The sequence below is a fragment of the Prinia subflava genome, chromosome 20 (assembly GCF_021018805.1).
Source record: "Prinia subflava isolate CZ2003 ecotype Zambia chromosome 20, Cam_Psub_1.2, whole genome shotgun sequence".
Classification (NCBI taxonomy): Eukaryota; Metazoa; Chordata; class Aves; order Passeriformes; family Cisticolidae; genus Prinia; species Prinia subflava.
Genome location: NC_086266.1, coordinates 2,605,839 through 2,631,952, shown reverse-complemented (window position 1 = coordinate 2,631,952; position 26,114 = coordinate 2,605,839). Strand labels below are relative to the sequence as shown.

The 26,114-nt window shown below is 41.4% G+C and overlaps 1 protein-coding gene across 2 annotated transcripts in view; it reads left to right on the top strand.

Annotated features, from left to right (window-relative positions):
- Positions 1-25,567, top strand: part of AFF2 (ALF transcription elongation factor 2) — a 307,896-nt gene extending 282,329 nt beyond the window's left edge. For both annotated transcript variants that reach the window (XM_063416555.1, XM_063416554.1), the window contains exons 17-22: positions 2,680-2,751; positions 3,111-3,204; positions 5,916-5,963; positions 6,473-6,522; positions 10,875-11,089; positions 16,416-25,567. In XM_063416555.1, coding sequence (XP_063272625.1) covers positions 2,680-2,751; positions 3,111-3,204; positions 5,916-5,963; positions 6,473-6,522; positions 10,875-11,089; positions 16,416-16,537 — 601 coding nt within the window. In that variant the 3' untranslated portion in view covers positions 16,538-25,567. The remainder of the gene's footprint in view (positions 1-2,679; positions 2,752-3,110; positions 3,205-5,915; positions 5,964-6,472; positions 6,523-10,874; positions 11,090-16,415) is intronic.
- Positions 25,568-26,114: the final 547 nt, after the last annotated feature.

The window sequence follows — 26,114 nt, the reverse complement described above, 5'->3', positions numbered from 1 at the left end:
GAAAGGAAGCTTCTGCATATATTGTCTTGAAAACAGTGTATTTTTAATGTTAAAGGAATGTGAACCAGCTGAATTAATTTTAATACAGTTTTGTAGACTCATAGGCTAGAACAAGGATGAGAGAGTCTTTACATACTAATAAAATGTCTGAATTATTATTCTAAAATCTGCTACTGCTCCTTATAGCTGTTTCATACTGTTGGCTCCGTAGAAATAATAGTCTCCTGAGTAACTAAGTTTGCTTTACCTGAGCAAATTATCAAAGTGAAATCAAGCAGGATTAAATTTACCTGTAAGTAGAACAACAGGATTTTTCCTCTTCACTGTGATGCACCTTTGCTTTCCCCAGTGGATGCTGGGAATATCCTTGTTAATGTCAGTGTAATTACTGGCAGTTTGCACAAGTGAAAGAAGAAGAGGCAAATCAAGCCCTAAATATTTGGTTTTTAATATGTCAACGGTGGTTTTTTTTTAAAATGCCAGATTAGCTATTAGGGACTGCCAAGATAATACATGTTTTACATTTTGAATAAGTAGGTATTTGCATAATAAAATGTATCAAATCTTAAGCTCTTACTCTCAGGTAAATAATATGCCTGTTAAATATTTAAAACCATGTTTTTTACATTCTTCACGTCATAAAGGGAAGAAGTAAATCTAAAGAAATCACTCAAGAAAAAAAATTATGTTCGCTCAACACTTGATCCGTGTTAAACCCTGGAGAGCAGAGGACTTAGAAAAGGAACCACCTGCCTCTGCTCTGCTGTGCCCAAACCATCCTGCAGTCTGACAGCATGTCCTGAGCCACACAGCTGCAGCTGCATGGCAGAATAAATTGTATTTAAAGAAATATTCTTTAAGGAAGGGAGCACTTCCTCATAGGAGCCTGCATTTATTTTGAGTTTTTTAAGAAAATCACACAGCCCAGTTGAGATTGTTGCTCCAGCAGCCTGCCAGTTCAGACTGCACAGACCAAAAACCTTTGTTCACCCACATGGGAACCACTAAAATCAGGGAATGGCAGCTCCAGGAGTGGCTCAGGACCTGCAGGGAGCCAGGGAGGGCACGGCTGAGTCCTGGGGTGACTGGCACCCCTCAGCATCAGCAGCCCTGCTGCCTGGCTGCTCCTGCTGCAGCCTGTGGGACAGGCAGACCTTGGCATGGAAGCAGCACCTGAACTTCTGGAACTGCTCTTGGCTCTGGGAGAATCTGGAGAATTTGTTATACCAGATCTTCAATATATAAATAGCTTAAGTCAGGTGAGATTAATTCTACCACCTACCACCAGATGTAGAGTTTAATTCACCAACTGTGACATGCAGCATCTTGTGGGACTGATTTGTCCATTTAATTGCTGTCAGTGGTCAGACATGGACACAAGGTGATTGCCCAGGTGAGCAGCAGGCTGGTACAGGCTCAATAAAAATAAAACTCCATGGACAAAGACACAATTCTTGTGGGCTGCAGTGGGTGCTGGATGTGCACACAACGCTTTCTCAGATTAGATGCTAACATTAGTGTAGGTTTTTACTGTGGGATAACAGAGGGAATTTTTTCTCACTTTTACTCCTCCCTTCATCAGAAGCACAATTTTCCCCTTTTGCACTTAGCTGTGTCTGCCCTATCTGCATCAGGCCCCCATTTGTGAAAGCAAGCAGAGCATCAAAGGGACTATCAGAGATCAGTCAAATGTGTTTTTAAGTGAATGGCAATGCTGAAATCCCAAAGAGACGTGGATCCTGGTGTCAGATCACATCCATCCAATCTGACTAGATGCCCAAGAGCAGGTGGGACAGGGCGTGCAGGAGGCACTGCAGGTGTGGTGGTGCAGCTGCAGGCTGGGGATGGGTGCAGGCAGCAATGCAGGGGAGGGCTGCACAGCTGCCTGCACTCCATTACCTCCTTGTAAATGAGAACTCATCAAGACTGCCTGGATACCTTCAAACTTTCTTATGCAACGCTGAACCCTATTACTTATTCCAACACAAGTACCTGTGAAATTGCATTAGGGCTCAGAACAATGATTTTATGCGATGAATTGATTTTCAAGAGACTAATGCATAGAATGGAGTGTGCTCAGTTCAAGGAAAAAAAAAAGACAGAGGAGATAGGAATACTCAATCCTTGATCATCCAAATGCTGGACAGCAGCAATTAAATAGAGAGGGAAGACCAAGTACACAAGATTCATAAATTAATGAACCCAAGAATGAGAAAAGCTGTGAACGTGACCTTTCCTGTATGTAAAACCATTTTCTGTATAAAATATATTAAAAGCTTTGAAGAAGCATTTATGAGAAGGATTTTGAAGATATTATTCAAGCCCAAAGTATTATATGTAAAACCTTATTATATATTACTTTACACTTCAGTACATATAGGGCCAAGATCTTATGCTTCTGTTCAACACTCATCCCAAATGTTTGCAGGACTCAGCCTAGTTGGCTGGATGAAATATCATTAATGTGCCCAAGAATAGTTCACCCTGTTGGCCCAGAAAAATGGTTGGTGATTTACTTAAGGCCTCCAGATTTTAAGTGATGCTTTCTGTTGAGTTTTTACATTGATCTCTTCATTACAGAACACTGTGCCCAATAACTGTTGCAGTTGGAGAAGAATATCTGATTATTTTTGGAAACATCTTAACTCTCAATTTCTTCTCTCTCACCTTTCTGACAAGGTATGCAATGAGACTCAAGAATTTCACAGGCTCTTCTGCCACAGAAGGGGACAAGAAATTAGCAGTTTTATGGTAAGTCCCTTTGCGCCAACGAGAGAAGCTGCTAAAATCTTAAAGAGGACTTTAAAAGTACTGAATTACTTAAGCAGCTTACAGAAGATCATTATTCTTGTTTTCCATTAAACTATTAAAGGATAACTAATGGATTTCTTCAGCAGCTGACTAAACATTTATTCTTCTAATTTATACTCTTATCAAGATGGGATTTTAATGCTTTTGACCACTTTTTTTTTTCCTCCATTTGCTTGTGTTTCAAAATGTAACCTTAGAACAGAAACTGCAAAATATAGGTCAGCTTTTTTTTTTTTTTTAACAGTTTATAGGTTTCATTAAGCAATGGAATTAACATAATCCTTTCCTAATTACCACAGCTACCGATGCTTATCACTTCTCTACTTGAGAATGTTTAAACTAAAGAAGGACCATGCTATGAAGTACTCCAGATCTCTGATGGAATATTTTAAGGTAATCTTTATTCTGTTTAATTTATTGATATGAAATGAAATTCATACCAGCACTGAGAGCTCTCACAAGTATAACTGCATGACTTAAAAGTCCCACATTTGAACTCTCCCCTGGGAAATGCAGGCAGGATGGCTGCCAGGGAAAGGGGACAGAAGTGATTTAGGGGATTTTTGGATTAGTCACTTGATTCAAAGGACCATACTCAGTAATTCTACAAAAATAACATTATTCTCAACACCATGTAATGTTTATGCAAGTTTCTGATTCTTTCAAGGCTTCAATGTGCAAGTGATTATGACCTGACCCCCAATGAACCATAATAAAGCAATTATTTAGGCTGTAGTTAGTTAAGTGTAGGTTTTAGATTCAGTGAGATTTCCTGAAGCTTATTGCAGTTTCAAAGACTTCTCCTTTTATTCCTGTGGAACTTCAAATTACCTTATCTACATCTTGAAGGTTTGCCTTTACCTTAAATTGAGTGATCTGATGGCCATGACTTGGGGATGTTTTGTTTTACCTTGTCAAATGCTGTTTACCCAGTGTAAGAATGACAAATCCTCACTACTCCTAGATTAGAGAAATAGAATCTTCCTTCAGCTCTGAGGTTTTGATATTTATATTTCACTGGTTAATGCTGTTTGAAGCATACATTAATTCTTTTACTTTATTGCTACATATTATTCTATAATTATGTAATTATCCTGGCTTGTCATCCCATCAGTCTTTTTTTTGTTGGTGTTTTCAGCCTCTGTGAATTTGTTGCAGGCTTTGACATATTGCTACTGCAAACCAGCAAAAAACCTCTAACACTGCAGTTTTCATGTTTTCATGTAAATGGTGATTAAATGCTGTAAAACTCCAGCACTGTCATGGTAGCAGCCAAAATCCTGACTACCCACGTGTCCTCTGTGAGTGTCTCTGTGCAACCCCAGAAATGTTAGTCCTAATCTTGGGCTTAAGTGGAGGCTCTCCTGTACCATTAGGGGCACCTCTGTTGTGCTCGTGGAGTTTTCAAACTTTTTAATTTGAAATTTAATTAATTTAAATTTTCAAATTAAATTTGAGCTGCACACATTTGTAACCTCAGCATTTCCATGAAATGTATTCCAGCCGCTTCAGATTTTATCCAGGATGAATGTAGATTGTATCTTAAAAAAAGGATTATTAGACAAATAAACCTTTTCTGCAGAAAGTAATGATTTCTTTAAAAGCCAAAAAAGGCAGGAGCAGGGGAGACTCTCTTGCCTTAAAGCCACTTTATTTTCCCTAGGTGTACAAGTAGGTAAAATGAAGAACACATTTACTACTCCCAGCGTAAGAAAATGTCTTTTAATGTAAATTAAAATAAGAGAAAAAATAAAAATGTGATAAAATAGAGGAATCAGGGATGCTAGGCATAGGCTAAGTGTTTCAGTTAATGTTACAGTGTGTGTGCTATGGGCACTGTAACTCATTTGCTAGAAGCAGTGTTTGAGAGAATACAGATTATATGTTCAGGTTCTTTCTGTAATAAAAGCACAGGAGGAGAAAAGAAAAGAATGGGAGCTATTAACTGTGTGTTAGTTTTGTATTGCTGCACCGTGTTCTCTGTGTGCACCAGCAAGAATCTGTAATACAAATGAAACAGATTAACTGTTTGAATAGAGTTGTTATTCAAACTTTTACACAATTTTAACTGTGAAAAGCAGCCCACTGTTTACAGCAGAGCTGGGGAGGAGTTTTTCAGCTAAATTGTTCTTTCTATTTTTCCTCACAAATGCCACTTTATCCAAATTGAAACCATTTGTGGACAGAACTGGTTCTGATTAATTTCCAATTAAAAGCTTCAAAATTATACTTTTGACATTTCAAAGCAGAAAATAGCCATTTAATCATGAAAGAAATTTTGAAATTTAGTGGCAACTTGGAGTAAAACACCACTAAAGTGATAATTTTTTTAAAATTAAAATCAAACCTTTTACGATTAGAAAAAATGACATCCTGTGATGTATTTCCTCTGAAAGTTGGAGGAAGATTTTCATGGTTTTGAAAACGTGTTGTCAGGAGTCATTGAAATATTTTTGCTAAATATTTTCATTATCAAATAACTGCTTCCAATTAAGATCTAGTCTTAATCCTGACGGAGCTCATGGTGACACAGGTACTGTTGGGAAAAATTCGCAGACAGGAGAAATTAACATTAAAAGCTTCTTCTCCATTTCTGAAGACTTTCCAGGGCAGTTTAGGCTCTCCCTCCACACCCTCCATGTGCTCTGTGCTGTGAAACTCCCCAGGTCATGCTCACATCCTCTGTGAGAATCAGTGGCTGCTGTGCAGGAATGCCAGGCCAGTCGTTTGGACAATATTTTCTGTGGTCACAAATGTTTCTTTGGTCACAAATGTTGTGCTGTGAGCTGTGGTTTGGATGTCAGGGGTGCTGTCTGTGCTCCCCTGAACCTGTGTGCCTCCCATGCAAAGCAGTGATTGCAGTGAGCAGACGAGTGGTGTAATGATGTGGGTATTACTTTGCAGAGAACTTGTAAAACTCGATTGAATTTTCACTGTGCGTGCTGACTTCTCAGCAAGGGAGCTGAATGATTGTTTGCAGAGGGCACACACAGATAGCCTCAGCCTTGATGCTGCCACTTGGTGTGGGAACTAAGATAGATCTCAGTCTGAGCAAGACTGGAAAAACCTGGGCTTTATTGTTGCTCGGCAATCTTTTTGTACAGGGTTTTACAAGGTGCTACACAGACGTGAAAGGCAGAATGAGTAAGCAGGTAAGGAAAGTCAATTTGTGCAACTAAAATACATAAAAACAAAGGCATTCAAGCAGATCCTTACTAAAAATTTTATTTATGCTATTTATGTCTGAATCCCAAGCCACCTTCCCTAAGCAACTTGGGAGGGATCAATGTCATTAAAGCATCAAGCCAAATTCTTTTTTGTTTCTTATTAAAATACTGAAGGTCCCTCTAAAGATAAGCAGTCATTTGCACTCTGACAAACTTACTTTGTAGAATAACTTTCAGTGGTAATTAAACCACTTCTTTGTGACCTACATCTGCTTTTACTGGAATTTATTCCCTCTTTCATCAAATGATTTTCAAGCTACTGGTTGGAACCTACCAATCATCCACCAGCCACTTAATTATGGGACCGATGTGCAGAGCTTTTCTGCTCCATGCACTGCAGCTCTTGCAATGAAAGGGGGGAATGTTGAGCCTTGTGTCATCAGTATTCAGGTACTTGCATCACCTGTATTTACATTTTGCTTTTGTACTTACAGAACTCTTCAAAAGCCTCACAGGCCCCCTCACCTTGGGGCGGCAATGGAAAGTGAGTATTTTCTGCTGAGTATTTTCTGCTGAGCACTTCTGTCTGGGAACAAGTGGTTCCAAGAGGAGGGGAAGTGGTTTTGTGCCTCTAAAGGCAAAGGACAAGGCATGGGATCAGTGTTTTGGGAGCTGCAGGTTTATTTCAAACATGTATCATATAGAAACTGTTCTTCTGAGTACAGAATTGATCATACAGCTGCCTTGGGCTCGTGGGGGTGGATTAATCCCACTGGATTAATTAGCAGTTTTATTAACAGATCCCCCTGTTTGCCATCCAGTGTGGGTAGGAAGGAAGAGCTGAATCCCATCTTCATCTGTGCAAAGCCCCCTTAAATCTGAAATCAGGCATGGTGGGTCTGTGCTGAATTTTTGGACGGTTTACTTCTCAAGCCAAATGAAGGCCATAAAAATATCAGTTAATTAGCTGGCAAGTACCACGTCACTTTAGGAAGCCAAAGTAAAGTTAACCTTCATTTCAATGATTTTTCAATGATTCGTTCAGCAATGAAACACCAATGAATATTTCATTGATATATGGTAAGTGCTGTTTAATAAAACTGAAGGTATAATAGTGGCGAAAATGTGAAGGCACTTAGTCAGCCAATTATCAGTGGCTTCATATTAACGTTAAAACACTCTCACCTCAGATATGAAGCCAGGGTGATGCAGCTGTGATCTGCTGTTCAGTGGAGATGCATTGCTGCTGCATCCTTGCCTTTATCTTGCAATGGCTGTTGCCAGCTGACACATTTCTACTGTTTCTTTGTCCTGCTCACACATCTAGATTCAAATAAAACTAAGGTGAAGGACTTCACTTTTTTTTTCATCTTTATTTGAGTAGGCTAAATTCTAGGTGAAAATTATTCTTGTTAATGGTTTCTTTCTGGTGGTTCAGAAAAGGAAATTACTATTAGGCATTCTAAGGAAACAAAGGAGAGGTTGAACATTAGCACACAAAGAAACTGAAGTTTTCAAACAGAATTTGTTCTCAATCAGTGCAAAACCAAAAATTCCAACATTTCGCTTTAAGTGAAATATTGCCTCAGATAATTCAAAATATTTTGGGGTATAGATATGGGTATATACACACCCCAAATACTGAAAATTATTTTGAATAGTATGTATAGAGCAATTATAGATTGTAACACAAACTAAAATGATGAAATAAGAAGCCACTTTAAATAAAAACTGAAAAGGTATTTTAACACTGGAAAAGCAACTACTAAATTAAATTATTCATTATGTGCCAGTTTTTCCAGGCATTTAAGTGTCGGTGAAAACTTGTATTGTAATAAAAATACATAAATGTTAACATAAAGTTTTAGTGATTAAATAGACCACTGGAGCATAACATCTCTTTTGTTCCTGAAGAAGGGGTTTGCACATAAACATTTCATGGAGCAGAAGTTATCCTTTTATTCCTGTCCTATAATAGACCCCTATGAAGTGTGTGCTCTGCAGGTGATGACATCTCCCTCGCCATTTAAAGAAGCCATTAGGTGTCCAGGATTGAGAATAAGTGGGTTTTGACTGGAGGAGAAAATTCTTGTCTGGCCACAAAGTAGGCAGCAGAAACCCTTCAGGTCAGCCTCACTTCTAACATAACACCCAGCTGATCAGTCTCTTCCCACTAACTTTGGAGATGAGGAAGGAAAGCTCTGAAAGTGCACATCTCTTTCTTTTATTCAGAGCAGGAAGCACTTGGCATGTGAGAGTAACTGAGTGACAAGGCCTTGTTATAACAGCATTATTGTGACACCCGTGACCCAACACACAAAGACCACAGTCCACACTCGGGTCTTGTGTCCCCTCTGTGTGGAGTCTCAGAAGAAAACAGCTCTCCAGCTGGCTGGGAGCTGCTGTCTATCTCAGGTGGCTCCCAGTGGCCCCAGGGTTTGTCACAGGCCTTGTGCTCTGCCTTCCTCAGGGCTACCTGCTCTACAGTTTTCTCTTAATCCCCTGCAAATTTGTGTCAGGGGGGAAGAGAATTCACACACCACAGAAAAAAAGTCCAAACGCTCTCCGGTGTGTAGCATCACTGGAGATGGAGCAGCAGCCTGGTGCAGGATGGGGGGACAGTGGGGTAATCTCAGATATTATTTTGAACAAAGCAAAGCTTATCCATTGCCATGGAGTGTAGTCTAGTCAGGATCTCAGATCCATCAAAAATCACAGCTTGGCTCACTGGAATTTCTGCCTACTCGTTTGAAAGGGTTGTGAACCTCCACAAAGTTGGCCCGGGTTCCATCCTGGCAATGAAACAAATTTTCCCTGGTTTCATTACAGAAATGTTTCCCACCTCTAGCGACAGAAAGCACAAAATACAGAGATTTAGTAGACTCACCACAGTAATAATGGCTGTGCACAACAGGGTAAATCCAATGAACAATGTGCTTTATTTGGCAGAAGTGCGTCAGCTGGTTGTAAGTGGCTCTAACAAAATACTCTTGGTCTCCTCAGATACTTATCATTTTTAACTGCTCCCAGACCTAATCTAGTATAGTTCAGCTCTTCTGTGCAATAAAGACACTGTGGCAAGTCAGGTAACCAGGATGTTTTGAGACTTAAAAAAGAAAGCGTTTGTGCATTAGGACATGCTTAAACTCTAACCCATAAGCTGGGTAAAAAGCTACAAGCTGCCAAATCAATGTGATCAGCTCTGGAAGAAGAATGTATCACAGGAGCCTGTTGTTGAGCACAGGCAATAGCAGAGCAGCACTGGAAAATCTGCAGCAAAAGCTGTTGCCATCAATGCCTTTCAGCCCAAGGCTGTGCCATTGTGTCAGTCTGTCCTGCAGCACTTCTGAGGTGTCAGCAGGTCTGTGCCCAGGCAGGGCCGTTGACAGTGGCCTTTAAAGCCAAGAGGCCAAGCTCTTCTGTCCTGGGCTTGGGATCAGGCTCCGTGACTGAGCTTAATGCTGTTGCATCTACAGCTGCATGTCCAGGGAGGGTTGCAACATCCCTGTCTGGAGAGTTTTGGTCTCTTTGCTTCATGCAGAGAGTGCCAGCAGTGTTTGGCAATGCAGCTCAAGTGTATTCCACAGCAAATAAAATGCTTTTGTTTAGGCAAGTGCTTCCAAATGGGTGAATGTAATTACATCCAGCTGGGCTGGTCACCAGTGGTGTTCCCCAGGGCTTGGTACTGTTTCATTTCTTTACTGATGATCCAGAGCCCTTTTGATTTTGAAGGGGATCGAGGGCACCCTCAGTCAGTTTGTGGATGACACCAAGCTGGGCAGGAGTGTGGATCTGCTGAAGGGTGGCTCTTCTTACTTCTCCCAAGTAACAAGTGATGGGACAAGAGGAAATAGCCTCGGGTTGTACCAGGGGAGGTTTAGATTGGAGATTAGGAATTATTTTTTCACCAAAAAGGGTCATCAAACACTGGAAGAGGCTGCCCAGGGACTTGGTTGAGTTGCCTTCCCTGGAGGTATTTAAAAGTGTAGACATGGCATGTGGAGACATGGGCTACTGGTGGACTTGATAGTTTTGGATTAATGATTCAACTCGATGATCTTAAAGGTATTTTCCTTTCCGTGGAACCTGAACAGTTCCATGATCCTATAAATTTTCAAAGAGAATAGCTGTTCTGTGAGCATTCAGCACTACGCAGCTCTAAACAAGAGCGTGCTGTGCTGACCGCTGCACTGCCTGCAGCCAGCAGGTGATTCCTAATTGATGGTGTTAGAATTAAAGGAAAATCTATATTAGAACATTAGTGCCTCACAAAGTAGGTAACTTAAAACACTGCGCTGTGCAGAGCTGTGTGGATGAACTGTAGGCAATTAGAACAAATCTCCATAGCCTGAAAGAATCCTATGGAGATATTCATAATCCTTCAGTACCCTCAGGTCCTAATACTGCTCTGCAGGGTGCTTTTAAGACTTGCTCTTTACTTATTGTGGTGGCTGTTTTTGGAGCAAACTGTCATTGTGGTTTCCAGAAAATACCTTGATAATAAGCCAATATTGCACATTGAGTGTTTTCTAACTGCCATTGCAGCGTCTGGCAGCAGGTAGAAAAATCATTACAGCTATGAGATGCTTCTTTCTCTGAAAGATTGCTCTATTCTTATGATAGATTTTTTTTTTAAGTAACAGGCTCATTTAAAGGGATAATTAAATCCCTTTTTATTTTCAGTCATTCCCAGTTTATAAGCTGTCCTTTCTCATGAAGTCAGGAGGTACTGCTGCACACTCTCCCTTGACTGGGGTGGAGACCTAAATTTGGGATGGCAGTGAAGAACATAGTTACTGCTAACAGCATAAGAAAATGTCTTTTAATGTAAAATAAGTAGAAGAAAAAATAAAAATGCAATGAAGGGGACTCACTCTGTCTCTCTCCCCCCTGCAGGAGCACAGAAACCCCCTCGCCCATGTCCCTGAGCCCGTCCCCCGTGGGCTCTGCCGGGAGCGGCACGGGCAGCGCCGGCTCGTCCTCGGCGGGGACCATCACCATCCCCCAGCGCATCCACCACATGGCAGCCAGCCACGTCAACATCACCAACAACGTCCTGCGCAGCTACGAGCACTGGGACATGGCTGACAAGCTGGCCAAGGAGAACAAAGGTGCCGCCCTCTCTGCTTGTTCTGTGCCCCTTTCAGCCCCCTGGCTTTAGCCTGTGGGAGAAGGGAATGCAGGTGACCTCACCCCTTGAGGAGTAACAGCTTAATTAATCAATGTGAGGATGTAATAACCAATAACAGGATGAGTGAGATAAAAGAGGGGGTTGGGTGGTGAAGGGAGGATTATCATGGGGGAGGAACTTTGGGGAGCATGAAGGAGAGAATCATGAGGCAGGATCCTGGGGAGACAGAATCCCTGCTGCGAGATCAGTCTGGGTCTGCAGTCAGAGCCTGTTGTTGAAACCTGCAGTGACAGTCTGGCTGGGTAAAAGCTGCAATCACAGCCTGCACACTAATCCTTGCAGTCACAGTCTGGCTGGGTAAAATCCTGCAGTCACAGCCTGCACACTACTCCCTGCAGTCACAGTCTGGCTGGGTAAAAGCTGCAATCACAGCCTGCACACTACTCCCTGCAGTCACAGTCCAGCTGGGTAAAAGCTGCAATCACAGCCTGCACACTACTCCCTGCAGTCACAGTCCAGCTGGGTAAAAGCTGCAGTCACGGCCTCCACACTGATCCCTGCAGTCACAGTCTGGCTGGGTAAAAGCTGCAATCACAGCCTGCACACTACTCCCTGCAGTCACAGTCCAGCTGGGTAAAAGCTGCAATCACAGCCTGCACACTACTCCCTGCAGTCACAGTCCAGCTGGGTAAAAGCTGCAGTCACAGCCTCCACACTGATCCCTGCAGTCATAGTTTAGCAGGAAATAACCAGCAGTCAGAAGGAAAACCTGCAGCAGGAGCTTGCTGCAGTCAGAGTCAGTGAATGGTTGGTGTTAAGATGACCAAGCCATGAGGAGGAATAAACCAGGACCCTTTTTATGCTGTGTTCAACAAGAGGTCTGTGCCTCGGCTCATATTTACCTTCTAATAAGAGGGTTCCTGCGGCATAGCTTTCCCTGTGCTCTGTGGATTTGGACCCAGAACCACCTCATCTAAGAGCACAACTGTGACAGCTTGAGCAAACAGACCAAATCTGCTTGCTGGTCGCTGTAGCCAATGCATATCTTCTCTTGTCAGGCACAGAGGGGGATGTGTAACACACGCTGAACATGGGGTTATCAGAGCAGCTGGCAAATAATTTAGCGAACACAAACCCCAAGTGATGAGAGCTTTTAAGTCTGCAAATTCGTTCACAGTTTCAGCCTCTCGTAGAGCATCGAGGTTATTTTCAGACTGCTCTGTCAACGTGATTAAAACTATTAAAATCCTAGCTAGGAGAATAAGCAAACAGTAGATGTTATGTTTATGTGGGGAGTCCAGTTAGGAGATGTCCACTGAAAGCCACGACCTTGACTCTCCTATGATTGGATTGCAAATCTGTTTGTTCATTCCTAACAACAAAATATAAGTCTTTACCACAGTCATTTCAAAGGAGTTTTGGCAAGCAGTTTATGACTGGGTTATATCAAGTATAGTGGCTGGGATATAGCTAAGGGATAAATTTGGTCTATTGTTGGCCAGCTGTGAACTTCCCCATGACAATGTAATTATTCAGATTCCAGCTTTGGGCTTACACAAATCGCTGAGGAAGCTTCCTTTGACACTAGAGGTGCAGAGCCTAACTAGGAAATAGTCTCATCATGAGTTGGCTCATTCTCTTAAATTATAGTGAGATATCAGATGGCCGACTTGTCCTGACAAATGTGCTTGCTGTATGCAGTTTGATCTTACTCCCATTAATGTCAGTGGCAAATTTCCACTGATTTAGAGAAACTGAGCTTGAGATTTATAGAGTTTTATGTTTGAATGGTGGGTCATAATGATCCATCCCTGGACGAGGAACAATAATAGAAGTTCTGTCCAGTCCTCCCCACTGCTTCTTGTCTTTGTTCACATTGATTAATTTAGTAGCAGTGCAGTCATTTTGGATTTTTTCCATAGCTGCATCCATTTTCACAAAATGTGAAAGCGATTCCCTGTCAAATGTAATGCAGAATGTTACAGTGGGAATGCAGAAGGATGCCCTGATAGGAGGAAGAGATGGTGATAATCTTGTAATTAGCCCTGTGTGTTGTGGAGTTGTTAAATGTTCTACTTGGTATTAAATCAAAATAGCTCAGGCATTCAGCCAGCAGACAGAAAATGTACCCAGCCACTGCTGTTATCAGTCCTAGAGCTGGATGAGAAAAAACCTGCTGACTCTCTTTCTGCATTTTCCTCCCTACTCTCTTCTTTGTTCTCATTTTGATTTACGATCAAATAAACCCAATTCTGCAAAGCCATATAGGAATACTCTTTATTCAGATGAGCAGTCCCTTTGACTTTACTGGGGCTGGATGCATGAATAAGGGTTTCTCACAAGAGTAAGACATTTAAGGTTGTGACCTGTTCTTTCATATCTTGCTTCACAACCTGCAGACATGTTACAGGGAATGCAAAGTTCATGTTACTTCAAATTTCATTTAACTATTATAAACCATTGGAGAGAGATCAGAGTTTCCTACATGCTATAGCATGTCTGCCTTTATGTATTTTCTGGAAAGATACCTCATTTTTAATTAAGTACTTGATTTAAAGTTGCATGCTTAAACACGAATTGCAACTTGAAAAATTCATGGTGTAGCAAAAAGTGTATGAGAATTGTTGTAGTACTCCACAGGTCGTCATCATACCACATGAGGGATTCTCTTTAAAAAAGGATGTGTTCAAGACACTTTGATGTGAGAAATGTGACAGTGTTTCATGAAAACTGGCTGTAATTGTTTTAGTAGATGTCATCTGCACTTCTCAAATAATTCAAAGCCCCTTTATCTAGTTGTGTGGAACAGGACTCACCCCTTTCTCCATGGTGATCTCCTGTCCACCTTTGCTGTCTCACCTCTGGTGCACCAGCCTGTGGACTGCGGGTTCAAAACTGTCCCGTGACAGCAAAAAGGACAGTGCAAACCCCAGACTCTGCTGTGAGTCCCAGGCCATCATTTGGCCTCTCCCTCAGGAGCTTGGGCAGTCAGTTCATTGTAAAAGATGAGATTTCCCCCCTTTCTGTGGAAATAAGAACAATGCCAAAACCAAAAACCCCACAAACCTGCAAAGAAACCATAAGATAAAAATCTAGTTCTGTAAAAAAAAAACAAAACAGGAAAAAACCAACCAGATTGTCACTTTTGTGGGTTTTTGTGGTCAGCTCTGATTGTTTCTGTTGTCTTCTGAATCACAGGGTGTGTCTTGCATAAAAATGTGCCCTTGATGACCTGTCCTGTGATGGATATAAAACTGTGTCCCAATACCAGTTACCTCTGGGTCTTCCTGCTGTCATAAATGTTTCTTAGGTCATGCCCATGCAGTCACCATAAATTTCCTCCACGTTGTAGGAGCTGTGCAGCCACCCCTTGTCCACGGCTGTCAGCTCAGGTTTTGTGCTCCTCTGAGCCTGCCTGCACGCTCCCAGTTTGAACTTGACTCATGTCCAGCTGGCTCAGAGCAGCAGACAGAAGCCTTTCTTTGTCAGCCTGACAAAAGATGTGGCATTAAAATAAAAATGCATAGCAAGAGGGAGAACGGCAGAACTGTGACCTGCCAAGCTGATCTGGTTTGAAAAGGGAAGCAGGAACATGCTGCCATGTACCTCTGGTGGAATTTCCCCCTGGTCCATGGAGTTGAGATTGTGGGGAGGATAGATGGAATTTGGCATAAATCTGCATCTGTAGCAGGCCAAATTAAACTAGAGATTTCCCAAAGCCCATGGGATGGTTTGTGTTGGATCACCTAAAATGGTGTTGTTCACCATCTATAACATCAAACTCTCCACTGACTTCACAAGATCATAATATTTTTTTCATGCTTCTGAAGGAAGCAGGACTTCTTCCCTGCAGTAGAAAACTATCAGCTCTGTAGGGGGCAAGACCCGTTCTCTCACACATTAATTTATTAAGTGGCTTCAGTGCTTGTAGCTTTTTCAAGCAATGTTAACCTGAAATAAGGCTTTAAGGTGAATTCTCAGTGTTTAAAGCAATTATTTTTTATTTGAGCCTAGAATGAGATCTCTAGAATGCAAGCGAGATAGTGCATCATTTCATTTCAAAATGTATTGATTTTACACAGGAGGAGGGGAATGAAAGACAGAGAAAGGAAGATTAGAAGTAGCTGCTGGCTGCAGCATCTGAACAGTGCTGGTGCTAGCCCTGAGCTCTCATTATGCCTCCAGCCAAATCACTTTGTGCTCTGATACTGCTGCAGCTCCCAAGCTGACCAGGGTCAGGCTGTCAATACTTGGATAGAAGACCTCAAAGCAGCACTTACTCGCTGAAGAAAGTACTGATAATGATTTTGTAGCCAGCATCTGCTCTCCTGAAGTGCAGCCAAGGCAGTGCTGGCTGGCTCAGTGCACTGGATTGCAGACAGGGTGAGAATGTGAGGGCTCAGCCATTCCTTACTGTGATTGTTGGTTGTTATCTGAGCTCTGAGGGGCTTTAGCTGAGAGCAGGTTCCCACTTGCCTAAATATAGTGTAAGTGTTGTATGTGTGGGAATGCCAGTGCCCCAGCGAGCACAAAGAGCTGTGGGAGAATACAGAACACAATTCAGTTCTCCATTGACAGCAATTAGGAAAGGTCTGTTGGCCCTAACAGGATTAGTCTTTCACCCAGAGAGCATCTAACACATGACATCAAGTAAACTGGTGTGTCTCTTCCTAACTGGGGCTCTCTGTTCAGTGACCTCCTGTTAACCCTTCCTGACTAGGAATGCCAGGGTTGGGATTCTTCCCCCTCAGAGGTTCCCGTCTCCAAGGTCTGATTTTCCTGCTGTGTTGTCTCTCTCCTCTTCCTCCCCCGCTCCCATCCCATCCTCATCCTCTGGGGTCTGCAGCTGCAGCAGGATGAGCAGAGGGCCAAAACTGCTGCAGGGTCAGTAACAGAAGCTAGAGGGTGGGGCAAAGAGCAAGAAAGGTCTTCTTGTCTGGAAAGATCCAGTCTAGCCCTTCATGTCTGGGAAGGAGTACAGCGTGGAAAAGCAATGCAAGATTTCATTGCCAGCCATTTAAATCATGCAGTCAGCAAACCTAATCTCAAAAACTGACAGTGCAGATCATCAGAGTTAAAGGAGGACTACTGGCAGGCACTCATACCATCCTGTGGTAGACTTCCAGCATGGATAATCTAATTTAGTTTGTTACAATATATTGTTGTTTAAATTCTTTCTTAAGGACCACGCGCTCATGCGCACAACTCTTCAGAATTCACCAAATTGCTGCTTCTGAGTGGGAGATCGTGGTAACACCTCCATTTCTGTACCACTGCCTGAAACAACTGTCTCTTGTGTATTGCAGAGTTCTTTGTAGACCTGGACTCAGTGATGGGACCCTTAACACAACACAGCAGTATGACCAACCTGGTTCGTTACGTCCGCCAGGGGCTGCACTGGCTCCGCATCGAGGCTCATTTGTTGTAGTGACTGCTGCCCTGCTCATGACATCCCCATTCTTCTACCTCTACCAGCGCAGAGACGATCACTGGTGGAACTCCACTCATTTTTGGAAGTTTATTCATGTAACTTCATTTTTATTGCCTTTTTTAATATCCTATCTATTGGAAGTAGAAGTCACCGTAAATGAAACTTACGACTCAAGAGCAGTATGTGTTGTACCATCTAATCATTTTTTGACAATTTTCTATGCCTTGTGTCTCCTGGATCCTGCCATCCTTATGTGCTTTATGGAACGGTACATTCCCTGCAGTATTGTTTTAAGTCCATGCTGCCTTCAAGTGAAAACAAAAACAAAAAAAAAAAGCACTTTGAGAAGATATGGATTCCTGAGAAATAGTACAAAGCGTCTTAAATATTTGAGGGTATATATGAGAAGTCCCTTCTGAAATAAATTAGTAGAAGTTATAGCTATTCATTCAAAATCATCTTCTGAACCTGAACCAAGCTTTTCGACGCTTAATTCTGGCATCATTACCTGACTCAGTACATTCCTAAGATTTCATACTTCCTATAGGTTTAATCTCTAAAAGAGAACGTTGAATATCTTACAGGTACATAATGTGAGATCACCAAAGGTGTTAAGAGGTAAAAGGTTGAAGGAATGCCTCATTAAAGAATGATGACACACTATGCAATGAGGTTTTGATATTCCATTCTTCCTGTTTATTGTTGGCTTAATAATTTCAGTAGGCAGCAGAATTTATTGCAGTTTTTAGGCAATTTCAAAATATTAGCTTTCTTAGTCTTATCTACCATTCCTATACTAAATCTGTGAATTTTCTTTCTGTTTTACTGTTTAGTCTCAAACAAATACTTATCCAAGATTTTTCTTCATAGAACAATCTCTCCTTGCATAGTGACTCACTGAAAGCAGATTTTAACAGGACTGCTGCACTCTAAGCATTGATATTGTATGTAGAAGTCCATTAATAAGTGTATGCAGATTCTTCATGAACTATCTAGAAGTTTAACTAACCAGCTACTCTTGAAACATTATAATTCCATGTGGCATCAATTTTTCACCTGTTTTGTTCATTTCAGAGCGTTAGAAACGAACAGTATTATCTTGCTATCTTGAAAACAATGTCAAATTAAATAAAATCACCAGATTTACCCAAAAGCAATATAACATTTGTTTAATAATGGCCATGAATACTTCAGTCAGATTACCTTTTTTCCAAGCTCTGCATCTGTTTACCCATGCTGTCATGTTTTGGACCATTCCTCTAATGCGTGAATAATAATGAGACAATTCAGCTAGAATTTCAAAGCAATTGTGAATAAATTGCACCATTTCACATTTGCTCTTTCCTCTTTATTTTTTTTTCCCTGTTATAAACTGCACTGCTCTTCTGGTGCCACTGCAAGAAGCGCTGGTGCATGAAACAAAACAAAATGAATTTATATCAATAATTCACAAGACTTTAAATGGTCTCATCTCATTCTTGATATAACGCCTGCATACCTTACTGAACTGTAAATTCCATTTCTATAAACAGAAAATGCTCATAGCAATGTAAATATTATTCTGTCTCATCTCACTGAAATAATACAATATGTGTATTAAATGCCATCCAGATGTTAGTTAATTGCAATTACCTTCTGCTATATAAACCTGTGTATTCTTTAATCTGGTGAGTTATTGGATTCTACTCACTGGGTTGTGACCAGATAAATAGGACAAATTTGCATTTAAAAGGTTCAGACTGTTAAGGTTTCTAGAGCAGGCCTTGGATATTTGCAATAAGAGCAGTTTAAGGACTCTGCCCAGTGCACATTTAAGACAAACATTTCTGTAGCTGTTGCATATTAGCTCCCTGCAGCACTACCTTTGCTTACAAATCAATCATTCCTAACTTTTTTTCCACAAGATTGTATTGTTAACATAGCCAACGTGCATCATTAGAGAAATTACCCCGTGTAGGGTTTTCTGCAAAGGACATTTGCAGAACATGCACATCCTGTATTATCTGCACATTCCTGTTCCTGACGTGGCTGATTCACCCTTATCAGTTCTCTGAGGGTTTCAGTAACACGGCTGAAACCTGAATCTGACACATTGGTCACGCCAACTCTGGCCCCAGCAGCTAATGAATAAAACCATGGCAGTGAGAACTATTCAGAAATGTGGATGAATGGTGGTGGTCCAGGGATTTTTAAAGAAAAAGAAAATGAAACATTGGAAATCATTTTTTTAACAGGTTGAGTGCTTGAGATGAAGTAAGGTCGGGCTGGTTTTGTCATAACCCAGAGTTTTCCATTCTTTTTCCAAGTAACTTTTCTCTCTAATTAAGTGCATTGTCATCACTTGCTCCTTTAATGTAGATTGAAATCCAAGACTTCCATGCATTTACAAGGGACAGTGATGTCCTGAAAGACACTCTTCAGCCACAGGACTCTGAATTCAGAGTTTGCTGCTCAGTGATCACCATGTATTATCTTTCCCCTGTTGCTTGTGGTAAACAGGCTCCTATCTCTAAATTTACCCCATGTTCAGAGGCTTTTGCTTAAACAGCTTAAGGAATTAGCCCTCCTGATTTTGTATCCTGTGACTTAGGTTGAAATGGATACTGAATCAATGGCATGGTGATAACAAGTCCAGCAGTCAAGTCTAGGATCACAAGCCGACTTATTGTTTAGCAGTCTTGTTTCAAAAGCGGCTTAGAAACAAATTAAATATGGAGAGTAAATTATTGTCTTATCCCTGGGGATGATGCTTCTTTTGGGTTAGTTATTAAGGATTATTGCACTTCTACAGGCACTATATTCATCTCATTTCAATTGCCAACATGTCATCTTCGTGGAATCATTTTACCCCTTAAAATATTATTTCCAGCAGAGCTAATCAAATGAGATTGTTTGTTTCAATCCATGGGGAAGCAGCATGTCTGTGCTTGGGCATTTGCAATGTCTGCACTTAAAACTGCCTAATTCAAGCTTTCAAACTCATGAACCAAGCACCAAAATTTACAAGATTGGCTTAAAATTGTGGTCTGGTTTTGGTTTGCTATTTTTTTTTTTAAAATAAACTCTTTGGTTCTTGTACTGCCTTCTGGATGCTGAGCTTTGGGACTGATTTCATGACACATTTTCAGGCATTTTACAAGCATGCCGAGGGCTGGAACTGACACATTTGTTTTTAATAGTGATAAACTGGAACAGTGATGTAATCTCTTGACTTTGGTAGCTGGATTTAAGAAGGACACCAAGCTTAGTAAAACATTGCCAGAACTGACAAGACTGTCATTTGTGACCTGAAAAGGTTTGGAGCAATACCAAGAGCTCAGCAGTGAAGGGAGCAGGCCTGCAAAGGGCTAAATTCAGGCATTTGGGGTGCAAGACCCAAGGGCAGCCAAGTCCTAAATGCTCAAGAGAGGCATTTTCATAGCATTTAACCTCCACTCCAGCAGGCCTTAAATATTTGACAGTGTGCAGGCAGAATTTCCAGCTCCAAGAGCAGTGAACATCTCCAGCCATGTGCTGTGTGTTGGGTGCCCTGGAGCAGGGAGCAGAAAAAAGCCTTGTTGTGATAGTGGCATGCATCTTGTAGCTTAATTTCACTTTTTCTTACATGTTCTTTGGATTTTCAGTTATTTAAATATTCTCTCTGTGAATGGATCGCCTCATTTATAAATTATCTCCTCTGAAAGGTAGAGACAGATCTGTTGGTAGTTATGTTGGGGATTTTTAAAAAATAGGATTTGTCTTCAGTCCTCCTAAAGAAACAATATAAGCCAGTCAAATCTGGAATTTAATTTCCATGCTTTTTTAAATTTCACAGATTTTATTATGTTCTTCTATTATGAGAGTTTAGACTCACTGATGTTTTCAGGTACTTTGGAAAAAAACTGTTTCAGTAAGTTTTTATCAGCATTTAATGCTGTCTAAATCCAATTATAAGTTTTGTAAGTGTAAATTAACAGATAAAAATGGGGCTGGTAAGGATTCTGACTTAAGTATTAACATACTTCATTACTTGGAGTTCAGGAGAAACTCCAGGCAGCATTGAAACAAGCCCATGACTGTGAGTGTGTGTACACATCTGTGTGGGTTTATGTCTGGATTTGCAGCAGAAAGTCCCTTCATTCCTTCCTAGCACAGGAGAAAAGCTGTGGTAGCTGTAAACAGAAAACACTCCTAGCACTGCTGATGGCAGTGGCATTATTCAAGTTTTCCTCTGTAGTTTGTGCACAGTCCTGTTTGCATTTCCTGCTTCTTGCAGACAGTGGAGATGTGGCAGAAAGTAGCAACACCTCTGTCATTTCAGTCCTGTGGTCCTGTGCTCAGTGTAAGAGCTGAATGTGCTGTGTCAATGTTTTTCAGGTGATTTCATTTGCCATAGGCCAGTGTCTTGAAGTTTTAAGAAAAACAAAATATTTAACAAGTCACCAAAGAAAATTAGGTTGAAGCAAGTGTAGAAGTGTCCCAGCTGCAGGCAGGCTGCAGAGCAAGGGGTCTTTGCAAAGGGCCTTTCCCTCTCAGCATCTCCCTGAGACAAAGGGGATGAAGATGGGGAACCAATCCACCGTCCTTATGACATCTTCCAGCTTCACTTTACATGCTACTTTATAAATATAAGACAATTCTTAATGTTGGGAGAGCTCAATTCCTCAGTTTCCAATAATCCTCCTGAACTTCCATGAGCACACCAATGCATAAAGCCATTCTCTGTTGTCTGATGAGGTATGTCTGTATAGGGGCATATTTTGGTTAGATCACTTGATATTTAGCCTAAATGTATAGGCTAAAAGCTGTTAGGGTCTTCTTCATTACTGAAACCTCTCTGCCACTGAATGCAAAACGTTCCTGATTTAGGGAGCAGTCACCTTCTCCCCAGTGCCCTTTGTCAGACCTGCCTTTCTGAGGGACTTGGTAGCTTTCCTTAAGCCATTTTGTTTCAGAGATGTTTTGTCTTCCAAGATCAGTGATTCTGATCATCCCACACCAGTTTAAACCTCTTGTGGTGGCTGCTGAAGTGAGGACAGGTTGCATTCAGATCTTGTGTCCGGCTTGGGGGAGGATGATGCTCCACGGAGAGGGATGAGAGCAAATTCAGGTGCAGATGGGTCCCTACATCAAACTGGTGTCAGAATCAAACCTGGCCTCATCAGGAGGCACTGCAGCAGAAATACTGGGATGAAAAGCTGTTCCCAGAACCACAGGCTGTGCAGTGACATGTCAGGCAGCTCCCTGGCACTGTAATCATATTAGGCAATGGTAAAAACGTCAAGAGTGGTTTAAAGAAAGTGGGGCAAGCTGCTGTGGTCTGACATTGTGAATTTGAGTGTGCCTCTTGGGAAAAGAGACTTACTACTGTTGAGGTGTCCTGCAAAATAATACCCATACCATGGTATCCTGTGAAATCAGAATACAGCACCGCCTCATCCAGTTCCTCAATCCACCTCAGAGCGCCACTTCATGTCACAGAGTGGTAATCCTTGTCACTACCCTGAAGTCCCCATCCAGTTAAACCAGAATTTTTACTTTATTTTTACATCAGAAGCAAGGACCAAGCCCCAAGGCCCAGTGGCTACTTTAGGCAGCATTGTGTGACCTGGTGTTGCCTCCCACAGGGTGTGGAGCTCCTCAGCCTGCCCTGGGTGTTGGAGCACTGCAGGTGCATGGTGTGAACCCCACACAGCCCTGCCTGCTGTGAGCTGTGCCCAGGAGAGACCCCAGCCCCAGGTCTGGGTGAGCAGAGCTGTGGCTCCTCACTGCTCTCAGCTCCTGCTCCTCTGCAGCTGCAGCTGGGCTGGGATTTGAGCCCTCACTTGTACTTGCACTGTGTCTGGAAATGCCACTCAGGCTGCCAGTTCAGCACAGAATTCAGCCAATACCCACTGTGCACAGAATTGGAATTGAAATCGTGGTGCCCACAGAACCTCTTGGCTTACAGGAGTCAAAGTCCCACTGATGCCAGCCTAAAAAACTGAGTGGACAATGCAGCTGTTTGAGACTTGATTTCTTCTTTAATTTAACTGAGTTATTCTATCTGCAAGTTCCATAAGCTCTTTGTGCTAGATACGCTTACTCACAGCTGTGTAATTTACACCCTCTTGTAATATCATTGAAAGACCCTTCAAGTATAGGTAGCCCTAATTTTTACTCAGTTATTTTCTTCTCAGAAATCAAAGGTCAGATTCTGCGGTGAATTTAATCGTTGTGTTGAACAACAGCAATGACAATGGACCAAAATTTGAGCTAAGCAAATGTAAAGTAACTTGGCTTAACTGGTGGAATTCATGGCACCAAATTCTGCTGCCTTGGGGCATTAGTGCAAATTTTACAGAGCTTGCTGAGGGCTGTTTGTCAAAGGAGAAGCTGAATGACAGAACTGGCATAGCCTTACTGGAGTTATGTGTATTAGGCAACACCTTAAGTTGCATTAATTCAATTAATTGAATGGAATTCCATCCATTTTTGTTCTGGCTGGGCACTCCTCTCCCTGAAAGCAGTTCAAGGTCTCTGGACTAGAGCTGAATAACTGCAAGCAGGTTTGCTCCTCGACCAGACCCTGTGTTGACTCAGCCCTTGCTCAGGGAAACCACCCCTGACTTCAGTGACAAGTGACAACATTCTGGACATGGAGAAGCTCTGATCCACTGGCAGGAGACATTTACCCTTGAATTTATGAAAGAACTGAATAGTGGATAGCAACACAAATGTTTTATTTATGATAGAGGTAGAGTACAGGTTCCTCAGCTGGTGTAAACTGGTGTAGGAGTACTGATTTCAGTGGAGTTAATCCAATATGCACACACCAAGGAGCAAACCCTCTAACCCCAGACTAATTTTTGCCAGTGTATCTCTATGCAGATAAACTCCCAAAGCTTTTATCATCACGCTTTTTTACTGATCATGCCATTGAAATGATTAATGTACCATAATCCTTGCCTGTGAGGAAATATTGTACTTTGCAAAGCTATGCAGTGCACAGCACATCATAAAATGGCTTTAGACCACACAGTCTGCAGACACATTATCAGAAACGAGATGAACAGAGCAACTTTTGATCTGATGGTGATTACACCTCACTCTGCACTTCCACAGCTGAGTTTTTCCTGCACACTGAGTGATGGCTGCATGTTTCTGATGACTGTGGGCCAAAGCTTCAGCTGGATGTGCCTCTAAGTAGCTCTGTGGATGTCAGTGCTGATTTACACCAGCTGAAAAACCAGTCCTCTCCCTTTTCATCCTGTGCTGCATGTCCCAGCTAATGCAGCTTTAGAAATGCACACTGAGGCTGAGGGTATATTGAACTATTCTGATTCAGCACCAGATAATCCCTGCTAAAAAAAAATTGGACAGCAATTTCTGCCTGCCACCTAGGCCTGCATGTGTTTTGGTTTTAACTAAAGGCATGTTGCAATTTCATTACCTCCCAGCTTAAATATTTACTGGCATCAGCATTAGCTTGCATAGAAAAATGGCAAATAAATTCAAACATGTCATAAATGCTCTCAGTCCAGAGATGGAATCTGTTCCTTTCTTTCAAAGACATTGCAGCAGGCTAAAGTGGTTTTTCTAAGGCAGATGGGTTCTGTACCTTTAGAAGTCGTGGCAAATATTTACCTAGGCCCAATTCTGTTCTTCCCCTGAGCATCCTGGTCAGCAGGTTGCTCCACTGAAGTCCCCAGGAGTAGCTGTGAATTGGTGCTCAGCACACAGATTGCAGTAGCAGGCACTGACTGTGTTAGGTTGCTGCAATCAGGGGTTTAATTTTAGCCATATGTATCATTTGAGGACACTTAAAAATTATGTACGTTTCATCCAAGCTGACAGTCCTTGTATTTCCATAAAATATTGTGTAATTTATTCCTGTCTGTATTTTTGACATCTCTGGATTGCATATCTTCTACTGAATCTTAAATGCTGGTTTTTTAACCCACATTCAAAAGGTCTAGGACATACCATCACAGAATATGAGAACAAATCAAAAATCTGGTGATGTTTTGCTTTGGTTTTGAGCTCTCCTTTGGTTTGTGTTTTGGCTTGGCTGTGGTACTCCCAGAATTTTTGGAATGGGTCAACTCAATTCAAGTTTCTTCCTGTCTTTTGGGGAAAAAAAAAAAAGCAAAATACAACTAAGGTTCAGGAAAAGCAATCCTGGCAAACCTGGTGGGTGTTTGCTCTTCCTAGCTGTCCTGATTTTTTAACCCTGCCATGTTGGGAGTAGTCTAGTCTGTGGGTTCTGTCGCCCACCATTTCTGGCTGTTGTGGCAAATACTATTATTTTTTTTCTTTTTTTTTTCTTTTGTGTGTGTGTGTGTGTGCGTGCGCATGTATAATTAACCAAAATATCAGGAAAATTTATATATGCTTTCTGCTGGTTCCTGGAAATACAGCAACATTATGACCTTATGGTCTTCCAGCAAAAGTCAGATTTAATTTCTGCATTGCAGTGCAACTTAATTAGCTATTGGAATTAGATTATGGTTTACTAAATGGCCTTTTACCTTATGTTCTTATGTTCTTACTTTTTATTTACTATTGAAGTAGCATCTTTTTTTTGTCATGTGTGCAAGTATCATATCAATAATCATTGCAATTCCACAAGGTGTCTTTGTTCTGAACAAGCATGTTATTCTTGTAAAGTTTTAAGTATAAGTTAAGATGTTTTGTACAGACCAAGGTAACTGTTAAAATGTCAAGCAATTACTGAAATGTTGTATAGTTATAAAAGTTTGATTTCTTTTGCTTTATATGTATAAAATTGTATCTTGCCTGTTTTGCTTTGTATTTCCAACGTGTTGCACAATTATGCATTTTGTTTACATTTGTTCCTTCTTCAGAAAAAAAAAAAAAGAAATAACAGTAATACTTTATGTACAAACATTTTAAATGTACTTTTGTTGTTTTTAAACACAATGTCTCTGTATAAATAATATTGGTTGAACTGGTACATTCGTGTCTCTCATAGAGGGATTAATTATACTGCCAGTGCATTGAATTATTTAAAAAAAAAAGTAAAATAAAATTTTTATGAAAATGTAACCCATTTTATCACTATAAATTATTCTGTCTTCTGCTATTTTCTCATTCTCCTCCCAGGATACAATAAGTATGGTACAGTAAGTACTGTTTGTGGGAGAGCTGTCATTGGTTTTAATTTTTAATCAATGTATTTTTGTCATTGCAGCGACTTAAAATGACTGGATGTTAGAAAATAATGCAGTGCTGATAGCAGCTGTGAGGTAACAGGATCAATAATGTGCTTTCCCTATCCCTGAGGGGACAAATCCTGTCTGTCCCAAACCCAACCCAGAGAGCAGAGGGGACAGCCCTCCAAGGAGGGGATTTTTGGACAAACAGCCCAGGGCTCCAGCATGGCTGTGATGCCTTGGGAGGGCTGAGCTGGGATAGAGACTGGACAGAGCCAGAGAATAAACAGAGATTTATTAAAAGGACTTTAGGATACACCTTGGGCAGGACAAGAGCCTGAACAGGGCTGCACCCAAGGTGGAACCAAGTCACAAAATGGACCCAAAATGGACCCAAAATTGTCACAAAATGGACAAACAGTCACGAGGTCTCACACTTT